This window comes from Equus quagga, chromosome 12, assembly GCF_021613505.1.
Source record: "Equus quagga isolate Etosha38 chromosome 12, UCLA_HA_Equagga_1.0, whole genome shotgun sequence".
Classification (NCBI taxonomy): Eukaryota; Metazoa; Chordata; class Mammalia; order Perissodactyla; family Equidae; genus Equus; species Equus quagga.
Window position 1 is genome coordinate 82,720,852 of NC_060278.1, and position 19,542 is coordinate 82,740,393.

Here is a 19,542-nt window from a genome sequence, read left to right on the forward strand (position 1 = left end):
GGAAAAACATACTTGATTTTTTTTTTACAACATTCATATGTGGCTTTTGAGATGAAAAAAGAAGAAAACGCCTTGCATCAGAAGCGAAAAAATAAGCATGGATGCTTCTCTAATGGAAAAAACAAATCAACTTAGAACTGAAACTTGCTGGGAGGGAAACAGACCGCTGTGATGCCCGGGTGTGACTCCGCCAGGGCCTGCCTCCTCTGGGTGCAGAGGCACAGCTGAAACGTACATTTCGCAGGAGCCAGCCTTGCCCAGCTGGGTGCTCACTGCCACTCGCTCGGGAGCCTGCCTGTCCCCTGGAAGCAGTGGGCCACCAGGGCAGGGCCCTTGGGGATGGGCTGGAGGCCACCCCTCAGGCTTCCACAAACTCAAGGAGCCTGGGGCCTGGGAGACCATGGCCAGAGCTCTGCCAGTATCTGGGGCTCAGGACCCCAAGACGGCTCGAATGACACCCCGGCCCCCACAGAAAGGCAGCTCAGCATCCCCTGCCCTGAGCACATCACTCCTGGCCATCCTCGGGGGCTGCTGGTCTATCACCCACACTCACAGCAGCACCTCATCAGGCACCGCCTTTGGCATCTTCCAGGTTATGATTTGGTGGCTGTGTGTGAGAGCGTAGTGCAGGAGTGTGGATGAAAGAGCACACACACAGGAGCGAAGGAGAGCAGATGCGGGCATGTGTACACACACATGAGTGGGCTGAGTGCAAGCATTCACACACACTCATGCATGGGTGGACCATGCAAGGGGGCATGGGCACATGTGAACGTGTGCACGAGATGATGCGTGTGTGTGGGGATGGGCAACAGTGTGGCTCAGGAGTGTGAATGGGGGCCAGTGAACAGGGGCACAAGGGAGTGTGAACTGTGCACAGGAAAGCATCTGAATCATGGGCGGCCTGGGTGTGCGCGAGCGTGTCAGTGGCATGAAAGGGTGTGTCTGTGCCCGAGGGTGTGAACAGATGTCTGGGAGGGGTGTGAACACGGGGGTGCATGTGAACATGCCTGTGGGAAAGGGAGTACAGGAGTGGTGAGCACGTGAGTGGGATGCATACATGTCTGTGTGCAGGGAGGGTGTGTGTGTGATGGGAGTGGTGTGTGCACGAGTGTGAGTGTGACGTGTGCTGACATAGGTGCTGGGGAGCACCGACTGTGTGCCCCGCTCTGCGTCTGTACACCCGTGTCTGTGTCTGTGCCCAGCTGTGAACGTGCCCGGCACGTATGAGCTTCCACGCACACACAAGGACGCTGAGAGAAGGAGGCGGCAGAGACGCTTCCCTCAGGTCCAACATCTGCTGCCAGTGGGCGCGGTCCCGCGTGGCCCCTGGCCCAGGGTGCTGCCCCTGACCGGAGGCTCAGCTTCTGAGCACCTGCTTACTGTGAGTGAGCCCCAGGGCACAGCGGTGAGGCAGCCAGCCCAGAACCGCCCTGCTGGAGCTGACCCTGGGCGGGAGGCAGCATCCCTGGGCTGGATTCATGGGGGTTTGCACAGGCAGATGGTGATGTGGACCCTGCAGCTCCCAAGGGGGAAGCACAGGGCACCGGTGCAGGTGTACCAGGGCTCCGACAGCCACAGGCAGGCACTGAGTTTCCTCTGGAGTCGGGCTGATTCATTCATGCCCTCTCAAACCTCACTCTGCTGCCAGGTTCTGTCCTAGATGCCACAGGACACAGAGCTGAGTAGGATGGGTCCCTGGTCATGTGGGGCAGAGTCCTGGACATGGGCGATGACCCACTTGCAGGGTAATCAGTAAGGAAGAAGAAGCTTGGGGGTGGAGTCTTAGAAGAGGGGTGGGATCTGGGAAGACGTCCTGGAGGCGGTGGTCCCTGAGCTGGGTCTTGAAGGCTGACAGAGGCTGAGGAAAAGGGAAGGCATTCCAGGAGGGGGGACCCACACGAGCAAAGGAGCAGAGGGGAGAAAAGGGCTCTGCACAGGCCAGGGATGAGGGCAGAGTCCTTGGGACATGCTGGTTGGCTGTGAGCAAGCTGGGATACGGCTAGCCTGGAACTGGGCTAAGCTGGTAACTTAAAGGATGGCTTCAGTCATTGGCCGTCTGAACAGCAGGCCATCACAGGAGCAGTCTACTGGTACCAGGGGATAAAGGCATTGGGTGGGGACGCCCCGGGTGCTGCCGTAGAAACTACCACCTGCACTGGAGCCAGCAAAAGAGGGGACACGTGTGGCCTTGCAAATAAGGTGGGGGTGGCCCAGCAGCCTGGGGTACTCTCTCCTCTGCCCTGCTTTAGGCAGCTCTGGGAACTGGACACTGTGCCATAGCCTTGCAGGGAGAGGGCAGACCCTGGTGGCCCCTCCAGGTAGCAGGTAAACTCCTAAGGTGCTGAGACAGTCTAAAGTCGGGTTCCGGAGCCAGAAGACTGTATGTCTTGTCCCTAGTGGGGTGACTTGACAAAGTCACTTTTCTCCAAGCCTCCACTTTCTCCCTGAAACAAGGGGGTGCCGCCATCTTTCCCCCACAGTCAGCCGTTCAGAGGGCAGAAGAGCTGGACTGGGAACTGCTCCTTCCTCGGCTCCCTCTCCCCATGTCCCACGATCCATCAGCGGCATCTGCCGGCTCAACATCCAAGACATGGCCAGACTCCGGCCTCTCCTCGCCACCTCTACTGCACCACCGTCCCTCACCTGCATCCTCGTCTCAGCTTCCAAACTGGCCTCCCCGCCTCCACCTCCCCTCTCTACAACACGCACTGCCCCTGCACCCAGAGGACCCTCTAAAACCGAAGCCAGGTAACACCCTTCCTTTTCTTAAAACCCTCCTGCAGGCCCCACACACTCAGCAGGAAACCCAGAGATCTGCTGGTGGCCCCAGGGCCCTGCAGCCTTTCTCTCAACCAGCCCAGATTCTCCACTCACCTCAGGGCCTTTGCACTTGCCATTGCCTCTACCTAGCACTCTCATCCCCTAGGTAACCACACTATGGTTCCCCCACCCCCTTCAGGCCTATCTCAGAGGCCTTCCTTGGCCACATGTACAAACCACTACCCTCTTCAAGGCCCCTGGCTCTGCTTTATTCTTCTATGTATCACCCACCACACAACACATTATGTAGGTACTTGTCAATTTCCTTAGCATCCATCTCCCTATCTGAGACTCACTTACAAAACTTTGAGAGCAGGGACTTAGTCTTGTTCCCTGAAGTACCCTCCAGGTTTACACCAGTGCCTGGCATTGGTTAATGTACGCTCTGGTTTGGGTTCCAACTCTGCCATTCACGAGGCCCTAGGAAAAGTCTTAACCCCTCTGGACCTCTGGTTTCTTATCTGCAGAATGGGGATGATGATAATAATAATAACATTAGGGTTGTTCTAGGATGACCCGGGCTAAGGCGTGTGAAGAGTCAGCGCCGGCCTGGGCACAGGGAGCACTCAGGGCAGGGCAGCCGTCACCTGCAGCGGATGCTGAGGGATGAGGGGTGACAGATGGCCACAGACTAAGCCTGGGAAGCTAAGGCTTCTCTCTGAGGCAGAACCGGCTCTCCCCCAACGTGACCACCCAGGGCCAGACCCACGAGCGGGCTGAGCACACTGTCGGCATGGAGGCCTGGAGGGCCAGAGGCCAGGGTGAGCGTTCGCTGGGTGTATACCAGGCCTGGAGGGGATGAAGAAATGCTTGCAAAGCAGCAGGGAAGACCCATCAGGATGTGTGTGCGGTAAACACCCTTCATATTTCCCAGGCCTGGGGGACCAGACGAGGCCGGGAGACCATGCAGGGGCACCAAAGTCCCCATCCACTGCCCTTGGTGCCTCGACAACCTAAGGGCCTTCTTCTCCCCTTCCCATTTTGCAGGGTGAGAAACTGAGGCCTGGAAGTGAGTCCTGGAGAGGCTGAGAACCCAGTGGTGTCCTTCCAACCTCTGGGCACCAACCGTCCCTCTAGGACAGGCCTGGTGCTGCCCGCCTTGCTCTTGTGGGTACCACGTGCGGATGAGGCCAGGTAACCGGAGGCCCTGATTCAGCCATCTCGACAGCCAGGGGAGGCAAGCGCTACTGTCACCAGCCCCTCCTACAGGTGAGGCAGCTGAGACCCCGGGAGGCAGGGCTCAAACACAGACGTCTGCCGTGGGAGCGCGTGTGTGATCGCTTCCCCTGACGGGGTCCCCTCCAGCTCGGGCTGTTGGATCTCGGGCTGCCAAGGACGTGCACATTTTCCCAGTGGAGATAAAGGGCCCCTTAAAAGTGATGTGCATTTATTAAACCACGTTTGCCGAGGCTTCAGCTTACGCTGCTGCCGACAAGCAGACAGTCTCCAATGCGATTTCTCCCCAAGCTGACACTACTCACCGATGCCTTTTATAGCGCTTTTGCAGCTCGCAAGAGCCCTTTCCACAGCTCTTCATTCTCTTAACCCTCAATAGTCCCCGTGTGGGAGGAAACAGTGGTAGTGTTCCCATTTTGCAGATGGGGAAACTGAGGCTCAGAGCAGGAAAAGACACTTGCTCCAGAGCACACAGCGAGTAAGCGGCACATCCTGGATTCAAACTCAGGAATGTGCTCCACAGTGGGTGCCCCTCCACCGCCTCCCCTGCTCGAGAGGGGCCTGGGGTGTCATCAAGACGAAGGGCCAACTGGGCATTCAGGCTGGAGCATCAGAGCTGCAAGGGACCTGCAGGAGAGCAGCCAAGCTGAGCCTCCACTTCACAGAAGGGGAAACTGAGGCCCAGAGTGGGGCATAGTGGGTTTTAGGTCTCCCCCCTGGTAAGTGATGGAGCTCCACCTGCTCTTTAGAGGCCAAACCATAAAATGATGACCACACAACAATAGCAGTAACAGTAACGACGGCTAACAAGCATTGAGCATCGACATTACCAGGAACATCACAGGCCTCACCAAACCTCTGCAGGGACCCAGCAGGGGAGGGCTGTCAACACCCCCCTTCACAGGACAAGACTGAGGCTCAGGGAGGTACGGCCACCTGGCCAAGCCCACGGGGCTGCGGAGTGACCTGACTCCACCCACGTCCTCACCCATCGCACCAGGCGGCCTGTGCAGTGAAGGACCCTTCGGGGGAGACTGACCCTCAGTTGGGCCCTCCAAACTGAGCCCCATTAATTACGTCATGTTTCAGGGTTTGCCTGCCCATCTTGGTGTCTACACCAGGGCAAGCAGTTTCGTGGAGCCAGAATGTTATGTATAAATGCGGGGGTGTCCTGGCCGCTTCCCCCGACCCCGGCTGGTACTGATACTTTTGTGTTTCCTGATATTTTAGGGCTCCCTGTGACAGCAGGATGGGCAGGACTGTGGTACGGTCATGGCCCTGGCCACAGTGGCGGGACTGTGCAGTGGTTAGGGCGCAGCTCTGCTCTGGGCCCAGCGTTACTGCCTGTGTGGCGTCACGGCTCTGAGCCTCCTCCTCAAATGGGCGTCTCAGCGCCCGGCTGCTCCTTCAGTCAGCCAACAGGTATGAGCTGAGTGCTGTTGCCAGGCCCTGTGCCAGGCCCAGCAGTGAATAAGACAGATGTAGGCCCCACTCTCATGTAGCTTCCAACCTAGTGGGGGAGACAGGCCTGAAATAATGAAACCAATATAGAGATGGCCATGAGGGCTGGGAAACAAACAAATCTGACCCCATGATAGAGACTAACAAGGGGGACCCTCTTTTAGAATGGAGGGGTTGGGAAAGGCATCTCTGAGGAGGTGAGATTGCAGCTGCAACCCACATGAAGCAAAGGCCAGGGAAGGTGTCCCTGTAGGAGAGGACAGCAAGTGCAAAGGCCCTGAGGTGGGAAGGAAGCTGGCGCATATGGGGCCAGAGAGAAGGCAGTGGTGGCCGAAGCCCAGGGAGGAAGGTGAGTGTGGTATAGGATGAGGCTGGAGAGAGACATGGTCCAGAAGATGCCATACCTCATGGACCATGGTAAGGACTCTGATTTTATTCCACGGGGTGTGGGAACCACTGAGAAGTTTGGAGCAGGACCAAAGAGGACTGGATTCACTCCAGCTGCTGTGGGTGAAGAGCCAGAAAGGGGCAGGAGGGGGAGCAGGAAAGTAGTAAGGATGCTACAGCACTGATGGGCCTGGGCTCCCATCCTAGCTCTCCACTTACAAACTGTGTGACCTTGGGCAAGTCACTTCACCTCTCTGAGTCTCAGTCTCTTCACCTGTCCAATGGGGATAATAACATTTCCCATCTCACAGAACTGTGGTGAGAACCAAATGAGATGATGTACAGAGTTATGATCCTACCACATGGCCCGACATGTTCAGTGTCAGGTGCTCAAGGAACCAGATCCTACTTGGTCTGGCTTCGACCTCTCCTAACTCCCCCACCCCATCTCCCTTCTCTCCCTGCACTGGCCTCCTTGCTATTCCTGGAACATAGCAAGCTCATTCCAGCCTCAGGGCCTTTGCACTTACTATTTCTCAGCATGGTGTGCTCTTCCCCCAATATTCCCACAGCTGCTCCCTCAATTTTATCCAGGCCTCTGCTCCTGAGAGAGGCCCTCACTCTGTCCCCATTCTACCTTCTACCCCCTCATCCTGCTTTAGTTTTATTCACGGCACTTGTCAGGGGCACTTGTCTCCACCTGATGTAATGTTTACTTGGGTCTGTCTTATCTTCCTCACTAAAGCGTCAGGTCTGTGAGAGCAGGTATATTTGTCTGTCTGGCTCCCAGTCGTATCCCCAGCATGTACAGTCACGCCTGGCACACAGGAGATGCTCAAAAATATTTGTTGAATGAATATTTATAAATGACCATAATAAGGACAGCAAAGTGGTTTTAAGAGTAAACTGAGGCTTGGATCCAGCTTTAACTCTCACTGGCCATGTGGCCTTGGGAGGAGCCCAGCTTGGCTTTGGGGAGTCTGGTTTCCTCATCTGTAAAATGGGGGTGCAGGACTCCCCACTTTTTGGCTCACTGCAAGGATTAGACGGCAGTGCATGTCGGAGAAGCACATCAAGGTACTGAGGAATGAAGTGATCCTGAGATCCGACACTTGCTTTCCCATCCTGCCCTGGCCCCCACCCCAGCACACTGAGGGACGGGTGCGACAGGAACAAAGGTCAGTGTTGAAGCTGGGTTTGCCCCGCCACTCCTTCTCATTTTGCATATGTCTGAAATTTTCCAAAATAAAAAGACAAGGAAGAGACAGCAGGGATGGAAGGCTCAGCTAGCGCCCAGCACGGTGCCTATTTCCTTCCGCCACGGGCTTCCGTTTCTGCAGGACACTGTCGGCTTTGAAGAATGCGGGCAAAAGAGGCGGCCCTGGCATCGTCGCCCCCTCCCCGCGCAGGCCGGCCCTCCGGGCTGCAGGCTCCTCGCTCACTCCCTCTTCCCCTCTCCCTCCTGATCCATGCACCTGATCTCTGGCTCCTGGCACTCATCTGCAGCCATCGGACACCCTGCGCCCCCAAATGGATGTGCCAGGAAATCCTACAGACACAAAGAACCAATTCTGCATCCTTTCCGACTTCCCCCTCGCTCTGCTGCATCTCTCTGGACTGAGGGACTGGCAGACCCCTGGCAGGGAGAGTGCATCCTGCAGACGGCTCCCTCGGAAGAGCTGTCCCAGGAACGCCCAGGGTCATCGGGAAACCATTTCAGCTGTGAAAATAGAGGCTTCCTCCTCCAGCACGGGATGGAAACACATCTTGGGAACACCCGCCACCTCTGTCCACCTCCAGGAAGAAGACACCGATGGAGAGAAATATGAGAAGAGCACCAAGATGCCAGCACCCCTGGGCTCAGTTTCCCTACCTGTTAAACAAGGTTAAGCAATGTCTAGTTAACCATAGGGGCTCTGTGGTCAAGCTGATCTGGGTCACTGTTCCGACTCTGCCACTTACTGTGTGGCCTTGGGCTAGTTGCTCCGCCTCTCTGAGCCTCGTTTCCTCACTGGTCAAACGGATCTGATAATAATTGTCCACATTGCCCAGGGTAACTGTGAGAATCACTGGGAGACACACAACAGGTGCTGAGCCCACTAAGTGGCCGGAAATGATGGTTCTCGTTATCATTACTTCAGCATTTTCCCACGGAATACAGGTCCTGTCAGATGTTCAGCTTTTTTTTTTTTGAGGAAGACTGGCCCTAAGCTAACATCTGTGCCCATCTTCCTCTACTTTCTATGTGGGACACCTGCCACAGCATGGCTTGTCAAGCAGTGCCATGTCCACACCCGGGATCTGAACCGGTGAACCCCGGGCTGCTGAAGTGGAACGTGCGAACTTAACCTCTGCACCACTGGGCCGGCCCCAGATGTTCAGCTTTAGCGATAGAAACTTACAGTCCAGCCCAGGGGGTAGAAGCCTTGGCCCGGACGACGGGGGCTGGGTGTCTCACCCAGGCCTTGCCACGGATCTGTGTGCGAGTTCCTGCCTGCCGTGGGGCTGCAGTTTTCACAACGAGGCACTGGACTGCCAGCTCTCTCAGGCCCCCTCCAGCTTCCCGGGTCTGGGAATCCAAGATTCCAGACCTGTGGATCAGGACAGAGACACCTAGAGGCAGGCTGTGCCCACAGCGTGCAGTCCTGGTAACAGACAATTCAACAATTCAATCTCACTCGCCGGCTTCCGCTGAACCTGTCCATCCCCCAGCGGCACAAAAGCTACAGGAAAACATCAGACAGGACGACCTTCGCTCCCTCGAGAGCTTCTGTCATTTTGTGAGGACCCACTATGTGCAGGGAGCTGTGCTGGGCGCTTGACAGAAGTCAGTCCCCTTCCATGGACAAGGAGATCCAGGCAGAACAAAGCAATGATGATGACAACATTGGGTGATAGGTACCGAGCATCGGCCACACGCCTGGCCTGGCTTCACGCATTCTACAGGCACGAACTGACTTCATCCTGGAAACAGAGTTGTTGATGTCATCTCTGTCTTACAGATGAGAAAACTGAGGCACAAGTCCAGGACACTGTCCGAGGAGGAGGGGGAGCTGGGATTCACATGGAGGGGGCCTGGCTTCAAGCCTGCGACTCGGCGCTCGGCTGTGCCGTCTCCACAGAGAGGCTTAATGATCACTAAGGTTGCAGAATCACCATGCCAACCAGGTGTGAGAGTCAAAGGTGTATGCCTGTGGCTATCAAACAGGGAGAAAGCAACAGGCAGCCTCAGCAGGGCAGGTAAAGTCCTGAGGGGAGGGCTCGGGAGGAAGAGGCCCCTTGGAACACACGGCAGCGCAAATTGGACCACGAAGGATGAGGGGCATTTCGACATCGGAAGATAAGGAGATACAGGGAAGGACATCTCCGATGACAGGAACGGCATAGGCAAAGGCACAGAGATGTGAGAGTTTAGCTGAGGGCATGGGTTTGTACAAAAGCATTTCCCAAACTGGGTGAGGCCGCATGTTAATGGGTGTTACACAAACCAAACGCCTCTTATTCATATGTTTGGGGAACATTGGAGTAAACAGGTTCCAACTTGGGATTCCAAAACCGCAGGCCTCCTCAGGGTCTTTTAGATGCTAACGGGCTTGAGTAGCCAGGAAAGCTTGGCCTGTGGGGAGGCGGCCTGGGGACCTTGCAGCATCTCAACAGGCCAGCTCTTTGGAAAAGACCAGGGCTGAGAAATAAGGCCTGTCAGGGAGGAAACCCAGGCCCCGTTACAGTTTGGGTTTTTTTTAAAGAAAACTTGGACCCACTCAACAGTTTTGAGCAGGGGAGTGACATGCTCTGGATTGTGTTGACAGGCCAGAAATCTGAGCACATTTGAAATGGGGTGGGGGGAGCCTACCATCAGTCCAAGACTGCAAATAAGAAAATAACCTGTCGCACAGAGCCATTGGAAGCCTCGCGCGCGCGTGTGGGATCTGCACAACAGTTTTAGACTCCTTCCTCTCACTCACCCCCTCTCCATCTGTCGCAAAGGGCACCAGGAAGAGGCAAGGAGGAATATTCCAGCTCTGGGGGCTCCAGAGCTCGGCGGCCCAGGTGGGGGGGTTCTGACGGGAGCCGCATCGCTGGCTCCCATGAGTTGTTACTATGAGGGCCAAGGGGCTGCCAGGGTCTCCATCCTCAGCGCGCTCTCAGAGAAGCGCTGTGACTCAGAACCTTCTGCCCCAGAAGGAACCCTTCCACAAACCAGCTCCTGAGCCTGAAGGGGCCCCTCCTGCCGTCTCCAGCTCAGCCTAAGGAATTGTGATTAAGTCAGGGAACTTCGTCCCTCAGAGGCCACCCAGCCAGGAGGCTGGGATACAAAACTCACTCACTCCTGGACAAGTCACCTCCTCCGTTTTGGACTCTATTTTCCTCTTCTGCAAAATGGGGAAATAACAGCCCACTGTGCTCTGCTTCGCTGCCTGATGAGATCACACAGAAAGACGCTGTGCGTGCAGCCTGGAACGCAAGCAACACTCAACCATCATCGGTCCTCCCCACTTCTCCCAACACATGGTTCACTTTGGGACGTCCTACGTGCTGAATGACTGCAAGGACGGGAATGAATCACAGTGCGAGTCTCCTCTCCACGGGGTTGCTAAAGGAATAATTAATGCCAGAAAGCACCCAGAGCACGCCAGGCTCGAAAGGACCTTCTAACAGGCAGAGCCCATTGGAGCCAAAGCACCCCACTACCTGTTCTTGTGAAAGAGGAAGTGAGAGGAACTTCACCACTTGGGAAAGTACAGACAGCCATCAGCATGTCACCCTTTGCCAAAGGGCCAGGCGCTCACCAGAGGGCCTAGCTGTCCCCCCAAAGCCGGAAACCAAGCAAGAAGCCTGCAGGGTCAGTGGCAGGCGCTGCAGCTGCTGCAGAATCAGGCTGCCCAGGTATCCCCAAGCCCCGGACCCTTGCCCTTCTCCCAGTCTCAGAATCTCCCTCAGTAAAGTTGTTTTACGAAACAGACCTGTCGTTTGGCTCCAAGAACATAGGTTGGTGACTTTACTGGCATCTTTTTAGAATTTCCCTTTGGCAGCATTAGTGCTGAAACCAATCTTGAGAAACTTCTTGCCCTGCCTCCCCAACCAAGATAATTTACACGACCAGCCCCCTCCAGACGGCGATCATGTGAAGCCACAGCGATCATGTGACGCCTCCCGGGCTGACAGCTCTGCTGAGACACCAGTCGTCATTCAATCCCAAGCTGCCTTCCAAAGCTGACATTTGAGTTTCTCACTCGAACAAATCCATTTTCTTAGAAAATTGGACAACTGCCTCCTTCTACCTCTCTGCCCTTCTGTCCTGCCTCTCTTCTGCTTTGTCATAAATTTCACGCCTGGAGCAACCGAGGGAGGGGCCTGAAGCCCCATCCTTCAGCCAAACCAGGGAACTCCATGCCAGGGCCTGGCGTGTGACCAAGACCCCCCCCCCCCCCCCCCCCCCCCCCCCCCCCCCCCCCCCCCCCCCCCAACACGGCACACGGGAGCGCCGCCCCCCCCCCCCCCCCCCCCCCCGTAGAACGCAGAGCGAAGGATGCTGGGAGGTTTGAGCTATGACGGGGACACCCCATCCCTTCCCCACCACCCTCAACCAAGAAATTTATTCTCACCTTCTAAGATTTATTTATTTCAAAGTTAATCTTGGCCCCTCTGCTGCTCCCACTTTTTCAGGCTATTGATGCTGAATGGATTGGAACGGAAGTTTTATGGCCTAATCTTTATCGTTTTACAGATTGTTTTTATAGGCAAAAGGGGGAGATTTGCTCACAAGAAGGGTGTTGGTGTTCCCAGCCAGGGCCCAGGAGAGGCAGGCTGCCCATCCGAACACTTGTTAATCAGCGTCACAGCTCATTTGCCAGGGCATGAACCACAGGGTCCTGGGTGGAGAAGGGTCTGGAATAGACATTTAGAAATTAACTTGGGCCCAGTTCCCCGCTTCAGGAAAATGAAGCACTTCTGAAAGCCGCTCATGCATTTGCAAGCCAGGAAGGACGGCAGGGCAGGCCCTGGACTTGTGCAGGGTGTAAATGGCTGGCTCAGGCAGGAAGGAGCAGATCGGAGATGCCACTCGCCAGAGAGACACGAAATGTATCAGTGCTTCCTTCTGCCCAGCAAGGACCCAACTGTAACTGAAAGCTCCCGGGTGCGGTAGGAGGATGCCTATGTGGATTCCCGGGGCTCAGGGGAAACTGCAGGACAGAGAGAAGCTGCTGTCCACCCCCACCTCTCCCTCCACCCACTCTTTGCTAGCTCTCCCTTTCTCGGTGCTATCAGATGGTTGCCCGTCTCCAGGCAAATGCAGAAGGGGGGGGTGGTGGATACTGAGCTCATCTTTACCTCCTTCCTCAAGGGAGGGAGGTGCAGAGACCCCTCTGCTGGCAACACAGCTTCAAAAAACAAGTCCCATTCTTCTCCCCCACCCCAACTCTTGAATGCCGTTTCTCTGCCCCCACGCCTTCCCAGGAGACCGTGGTTTTGCAAAACCCCTTTAAGAAGCAGGACTCCTGAATGGTGACCTCACCCCTTGGCGAACACACGGCAGGGCAGCCTTCAGAGCCCACTGCTGGAGACAGCAGGCGTTTGATGCAGGCCAACAGAAAGGCTTGCTCAGAGCCACAGGTACAGCCCCATGGACCACCTGAACCGCAGGCAGCCGCCTGGAAAGCCTGGGGAAGGCAGGAGGAAGTGGGGGGCCGGCTGGGAGAGAAGCAAGGAGCAAGACCATCCAACCAGGGGCTTTGGCAACCAGTGAACAAGCGACGGTGTTTTCACATCGGGATCTGTTGCTCACAGCAGCTCACCCTAGGGTTACCGGGCCTCCTTTCCCCTCTCTCCACCAAACACAGGCTAACGCTGTTTTACTCCGTGCACCAGAGGGAGAGCTCACTCTTCCCTAATTGCACCAGCCTGTTTCTGTTCCATCCCAGGCAGTATCGGAGGACCTCTGCCCCCACTCCCTCTCTCAGACCCTAAAGTCAAACGTGTGGAAAACAGGTCCTGAGAAAGAGCTTCTAGAGAAGACAGGGCTCCTGCTCTGAAAGCGGCTGACAGCCTGCCCCTCCCGTCAGATTGGGCAGGGGCCCGGTGAACCAACTCATCTGGGTATGTCCCAGGGCCTGGCACAGTGCCGCACACTCAGAGTGCAGAGAGACCAGCTTCTATCCTTGCTGTGTGACCTTGGGCAAGTCGCTGGCCCTCTCTGGGCCTCAGTTTCCGCATCTGTAACCCTGGCTACAGGCATTTCTCCCCCTATTACTGCTCGACATTAGCCAAGAGGATCCCAGTGGCTCCCAGTGGCGGTCTGAGAGGCCTGAGCCTGCAGTTTGGGGACGGCAGCGGTGGAGCGTAGGGGGTGCTTACCTGTCCAGGCGCAGGACGCGGCGAGCAGCAGGCAGAGCAGCGGCCCGAGGCGGCCGGGGGCCGGGCCGGCGGGCTCCATGGGCCGCGGCTGCGGAGCGAGGAGGGAGAGCGGCCGTGAGTGCGCGCTCGGGCGGGCGCAGGCTGGAGCGGGGAAATGACTAAGACTCCCCCCTCTCCCCCCCACCTCCCCTCCCGGCCGGGCTTCCCCCCCCCCTCCCCGGAACGGGCGCCCGGAGCGGCTTAGGAGCTGCCGTCACCGCCACGATTTTCGGAGAGCTCCCCCTTCCCGGGAGAGACCGAGAGACAGGAGGGGGAGAGACCCCGAGCGCGCGCGCAATAAAGCCAGGACGGCCGGAGAGAGAAACAGACCCGGGGGAGCCAGGCGGAGAGCCAGGGGCGCGGAGAGCGAGCGGGGAGAGGGGGGAGCGCGAGCGAGCCAGGCGCGCGCAGCCCGAGACGCACCGCGCGGCCGAGGGGCACCACCGGCGGCCGAGGGGCGGCCCGGCCGGGTCCCCCCACCCCCGCCGCCCACCTGCCCCGCCCGGGCTCCTCGCGGCGCCGGCGGCTCGGCTCGCTCCGGCCCACAGTCCGGCCGCTGCGCCCGCCCTCCCGGCAGCCCGGCCCCCTCCCGCCTCCTCCCGCCTCCTCCCCCTGCCCGCCCGGGAGGCTGCGGGCTCGGCCGCGCCGGCACCTTGTCGCCTGGCGCCCGCCCGGGGAGGGAGCGAGGGCACCGGCGGCCCCGCGCCCCCGCCGCCCGCCCGGCTCCGGACTGGACGAGCCTCGGGCTCCAACAATGTGCCAGTTGCGAAGCCGCGCCGCTGCCCCGGCCCCGCGCCGTCCCCCTCGCCTGTCCCCTCCCGCCGCCCGCCGGGCTCGGACCTGCGCCGCCCGCGAGGGCTGGAAGGCGGGGGGAGCGCCGCCGGGGGCTGCCCAGAGGCCGGGCCCCCGCGCCACTTAGCGCAAACTTGTTTTCCTAAGGTCAGCGCCGCGAGCTGGCGACATCGTCCTCTTAAGGTGGACTGGGGAAGTTGTGGCCGACCCCCCTGGCCTCGGACTCCCGCCGCGGTTGGTCCCTGCTTCCCGCTGGGCAGCGGCTGGAGGCGGGGAAGGCGTGGGGGAGTGGAGGGGGACACGGGGGCGGGGGGTCTGCCTTTTGCCCCTTGCCAAGCGGCCTGTGCCCCACAGCTGAAGGCCCCTCTTTGGGGTGGGCGCCGGCCGGAAGGGCCCAAGTCTTTGAGAGCTGGGCCCCAGGTGGAGGAAAAGCAGGAAGTAAGTGAATGTAGGGGGAAGGGGGAGAGGAAGGAGAGAGTGATGGTACAAAAATAGCGTGTGTGTAGGAAGGACTTCGCTGCTGCCTGGAAAAGAGGCGCAGGGGGAGAGGCAGCGAGAGGGGGGCTGCGGCGGGGAAACCAGAGGGGAAGTGTCCGGTCCGGGCCTCCCTGGGCAGGTGGGCCCTCTCGGGCAGGGCAGGTGCCTCTCTGTCGGGGATGGCCCACTGGGGGGTGGGGAAGGCCCAGGCAGGGGTGTGGGGGGGAGAGGGGACACAAGGCCTGGGCTCCAGGGAGATGACAGACAGTGAGGAAGGTCAGGGAGAAAGAGCAGAGCAGGGGCCTGGAGGCGAGCTCCTTTCTCTCCCTCTTTCCCCACAGGGCAGGCTGTGTTCCCAACAGCAGCCAGGTCCCTGTCAGGGAGTGGGCGTCCTGGTCACCTGGCAAAAGAAGGCTCCCCGCTATGGGAAGGGAAGGGGTCCAAGACCCTCTGCCAACTGGAAGGTTTGGGGTTCGGAAGTAAGCAGTAACCAATTTTGCTTCACATGGTCAGTAAGAGGATGTGAATGAAGCAAGGTGGGAGAAGGGCCAGCCCTGTAAATGGAGGAGTCCTGGCCCAGAGAGGGAGTGAACTTGCCTAAGGCCGCACAGCAAGGCCTGGGATAGAAACAAGATTTGATTCCTGATTCTAAAGACCTTTGCAAAGTGACCCTCCACCCCCGGCCCCCCCCTGCGAAATGCCTGGTCCAGGTGTTGGGCTAAGACAGGGAAGGGGGCCGGGTGCCAGCGTTGAGAGCATGGAGCAGACTCCCTGGTTCAAATCTTGCCAGCCACCTCTGAAGGGCTGCGTAGACTTGAGAAAATAACATTTCGGTGCCTCAGCTTTCTCATCTGAAATGAGGCCAACATGAGTATCAACCTAAAAAGGCTGGTGTGTGCGGATTAGATGACTTAATATTTGTACAACACTTTAAAAAGTGCCTAGCATGGACCAGGTGCCACATAAGCATCTGATAAATAAGCAACGTGTTTGGCAACAGTCCTCAGAACCCACAGGGCCCTGGGCAGTGTTTGAAGGGCAAGGGGTTTTCTTTTCTTTGGTTATGGGAGATACAATGACCCACACAAGGTCCCCGTCCATGAGGAATTTACATTTTAGTGGGGAGACAGATGTGTAGACTAGTAGAAATAATTAATGAACAACAGAACATGGAGCTTAGAGAGTGAGAAAGCTGTGTCGATTTAAATAAGGGTAAGGCCTTCCTGAGAAGCTGGAAGCTGAATCACAAGAAAGGCCAGCAAGGTGAGGATTTGGGGATTCACTGTTCCAGAAAGAGGGAGCAGCACATACAAAGGCCCTGGGGCCAGCTTGGCTGGAGGGAAATGAGCGAAGGATGGGGGAGCTTGGTCCAGCAGGGTGGCCTTGCAGACCTTGGTAAAGAGCCTGCATTTATTCTGCAGATAGGAAATCTTTGGGGGGCTTTAAGCAGGGGAGCCCCTTGGTCTGGTTTGTGTGTCTAAAAGGCCACTCTGGCTGAGAGTGGAGGGTGGGCTTGAGGGAAGGGAGCATGGAATCAGGGCACCAGTGAGGAGTTTGTTCTGGGGTCCTCTTAGTATCTGAGGTCCGGGGAGGGAGTCTCCAACTCTTCAGGCGACATCCCACCAAGCTGATGTGACCAGCTGAGGCTCCTGGGAAAATCCATCACCCAAATCCGTCTGGGGTGGGAGTGGGGTCAGGGGCTGCTGCTGAAGGTCAGAGATGAAGTGGACTCCTGGCCTGGGCTTCCAGAAGGCTCTGCCATTCGCTGTTCCCCAGGACACACACACACACACACACACCCCTGCCCTGGATTAGGATGCTGTGGATTAGGCCAGGCTAATCATTGCATCACCTGCTATTTATATACAGCACTTTTGGCAAAGGCGTCCAGGAGGGCTGCCCAGCATGGGGGCCAGTTTCATCCTCAGGCTTCAACCTCTGCCTCAGGAGGGGACCTGGGCCCTTGTCTCCTGATCCAGCATCCACATAAAAATCACCCTTGACTGACTGTCAAGGCTGGGAGGTCATTGAGACCGTTGGGCAGCTGGGTATCGGAGGTCACACAGAAAGATTATGGCAGATAACTGAGGTGAGTCAGCCACCTCCATGGGAGCCGTCCTGGGCTGCCCTGGATGAAAATCGATCTGCCTTATACATGTACCATTCATTCACGCTCTCACTCACGATATTTATTAAGCATCTACTAGGGGCCAGGCTCCGTGCTAGGCACTGCGGATGCAGCAGATGGGAAACAAGAGACAAAAACTCTGGCCCCCTGAGGAGGAGCTGACACTCTAGTGGGGCAAACAAATAGGTTTGTAAAATATTTAGTCTCCCCGATGCGGGTAAGTTTACAGGGGGAAATAAAGCGGGGAAGGTGCCCAGGGCCAATGAGAGGGGAGAGGAGGGGCTCAGAGAGGCCTCAGAGGAGGTGATATTTGAGCAGAGACCTGAGCGAAGGCCATGGGAAGCCCTCGGTGGCTCCATCCTTGCATTGCCAGTGCAGTCTGCCGGCACGTCCCGCGGGCTCCAGCTTCCTCGCGTCTAGAAGCAAACCACTTCTCAGTGCCTCTGCTGCTACCGCCCTGGCTGCACCTCCACTGTCTCCCACCCGGGCACCATCTTTCCACCCTGGTGCCCCTCTACCCCATCCATTCTCCGCTCAGCAGCCAGAGGGATCCTTTCATAGAAGTCAGATCACATCCCTCTCCTGTTGTCCAGGGTGGGCTGGAGAGGAGACTGGAAAGAGCGCAAAGGGGCTTCAAAGGCAAGACTCTGTCAATTTGACTTATGAATTGACTTTATGAGCCTCAGTCTCTTCATCTGTGAAATAGGAATAAGCAGGTCCCCGTGATAGGAGGGGTCGGCAGTGACATAGATGTGAAACCAACCAACTGTGGAGGGAGTGTCTCTGGAGTCTGCCTCTGCAGGTGGGGTCCTGGCGCCCAGTGTGTACCGGGCCCTTCCATGTGGGTCACCTCATTGAAGCCTCAGGAATCCCACTATGGTCCCCAAGGTGAGGAAACCAGAGACTGGACCAGGGTGACTCGGCCTGGGCCTGCTGGAACCTGCAGGGACCCAGCTCTGCCTGGCGCCGGCCCTGCCCGGGCTCCGCTCCTCGCTTCCCATAGCCCTGGGCTGGCGTCAGCCCACAGGCCCGCCAGGCCGCCTTTGTGTGGGGCCTGTCAGGAGGCTAGAGCTGCCAACGACCTATTTTTCTGGGCAAGAGGAGCCATTTGGAGTTAGAGGCCTCAGCTGTGGAGCCAGAACAATAAAAATAAAAACAGTAAGGATTCCTGGACCGGGGAATGAACTGCCCCAGAGAGGAGCTGCTGACGGGCTGGAGAGAAAGCGGGTGGGGGGCAGGAGCTGGGGGTGTCCTTACTGCGCCCCTGCTCTGTTCTCTGACCCGTAGTGGATTGTCCCCAAGGCTCACGGCAGCCATTTTATAGCCGCGGAAGCTGAAGTTCAGAGGGATGGAGTGACTTGCCCGGGACACACAGCTGGCGAGTGGCCCAGCCAGTGAGAATTTGAACTCAGTTCTCCGAGTAGTAACAACAGTTCCCATTTGTTCAGCATCTGCCATGCTTTACAGGCACGTTCTTGTGACATTCATACCACACCTGGGAGGGGGTGCTAATAATTCCTCCATTGGTCAGTCCAGCCCAGGGGCCCAGTGCCGGGCTCTGGAAGCACATCCTCTGGCACAAACCCCAGCGCAGCCTCAGACTAGCCATGGAGCAAGTTACTTTCTCATCTGTGCCTCAGTTGCCTAGATTTGGGGATTGATAGAACCACACCTTAAAAAGTTTCTTGTAAGGGTTAAATGTGTTAATGCAGGAAAAGATGTTGGCTATTGCCATTGTTTTCTCCCGGCATGGTGGCCCCAGGGCCTTCAACAGTAAACAGTAGGTTGTCAATAAATATGTATTCAATTAAACAAGTGACCTGCCCGAGATCCCGCAGTAAGAAATCGGCAGAGCCTGGATTTGAAGGTGGGTCTCTGCGAGCCTGCGTGTGAATGCATCCCGCTTATAATCACCTCTGCACAGCCTCCCATCTTTCCCCCACGGCTGCTTGGGAAGCAGGGCTGTGGTTCTCCAGCTGAGCAGGCGTGAGCATCACCTGGAGGGATGGTTAAACACGGATCCCAGGGCCCCACCCCCAGAGTGTCTGATTCAGTAGGTCTCAGGGGACGTCTGAGAATTTGCATTTCTCACAAGGTCCCCGGGTGATGCTGAGGCTGCAGGTTGGGGACCATGCTTTGAGAACCGCTGAATACACTGGTGGGAATGTTTCATGGGCCCCATCCCAGCTTTCCTGTTGGTCTGTCAGTGTTCTGTCTATCCCTGTGTTTCCCCACCCAGGAGAAAGCAAAGGGGGCAACAGCCCCCACTCAGTGACTGCAGCCAGTGCCCCGGAGCTGAGAGACTGTGACAGATCACCGAGCCAGGGCCTGGGGGAGCCGTGCTGTAATTAGAGCTTTGCGGGGAAGTCAGCGACTAAGCAACTTGGCAGGCCGGCAGGCAGCCCGCCTGAGCTCGTCAGGGGTGGGACGGCGCTGTCAGGCCCTAAACACTGTTCTCAGGCTCTGGGGATCTGGCTCTACCCGGAGCCGAGCCCAGCTGCGCGGAGCCAAGCCTCCCCCACACGTCTGGGTGGGGGTCCCCTGCAGGGGGGTGATGCAAGGACTGGCATCAGGACACAGAGCTGACGCCCCAGTGTCCACCGGAGACCTGAGTTCAAGTGCTGACTCTGCCCCATTAGGACGCTGGTCGTAGCCAAGACGTAGGGGCGCGTGCCAAGCCCAGGCCTGAAGGATTTCAGCGGATTCCTCCCACTCCTCGCTCCCCCTCTTACGTGGACACAATTCTTACCCCCATTTCGCAGATGAGAAAACTGAGGCACAGAGAGGTTAAGGAGCTTGTGCAAAAGCACACAGCTTGTAAGCTGCAGAGTTAGGCTCTGAATCTGGGAGTTCTCATTCTCCAGCCCCTACTCCCAACCTCGCCCATTCTGACTTCTACTTTG

The 19,542-nt window shown here is 57.5% G+C and overlaps 1 protein-coding gene across 5 annotated transcripts in view; it reads right to left on the reverse strand.

Annotated features, from left to right (window-relative positions):
- Positions 1-14,113, reverse strand: part of SIRPA (signal regulatory protein alpha) — a 42,468-nt gene extending 28,355 nt beyond the window's left edge. The window contains exons 1-2 of one of the 5 annotated variants that reach the window (XM_046678658.1): positions 14,083-14,113; positions 13,204-13,291 (exon numbers count right to left, since the gene is read on the reverse strand). In XM_046678658.1, the coding sequence (XP_046534614.1) occupies positions 13,204-13,282 (79 nt within the window). In that variant the 5' untranslated portion in view covers positions 13,283-13,291; positions 14,083-14,113. The other 4 variants (XM_046678656.1, XM_046678655.1, XM_046678654.1 and 1 more) reach the window with 4 other exon arrangements.
- Positions 14,114-19,542: the final 5,429 nt, after the last annotated feature.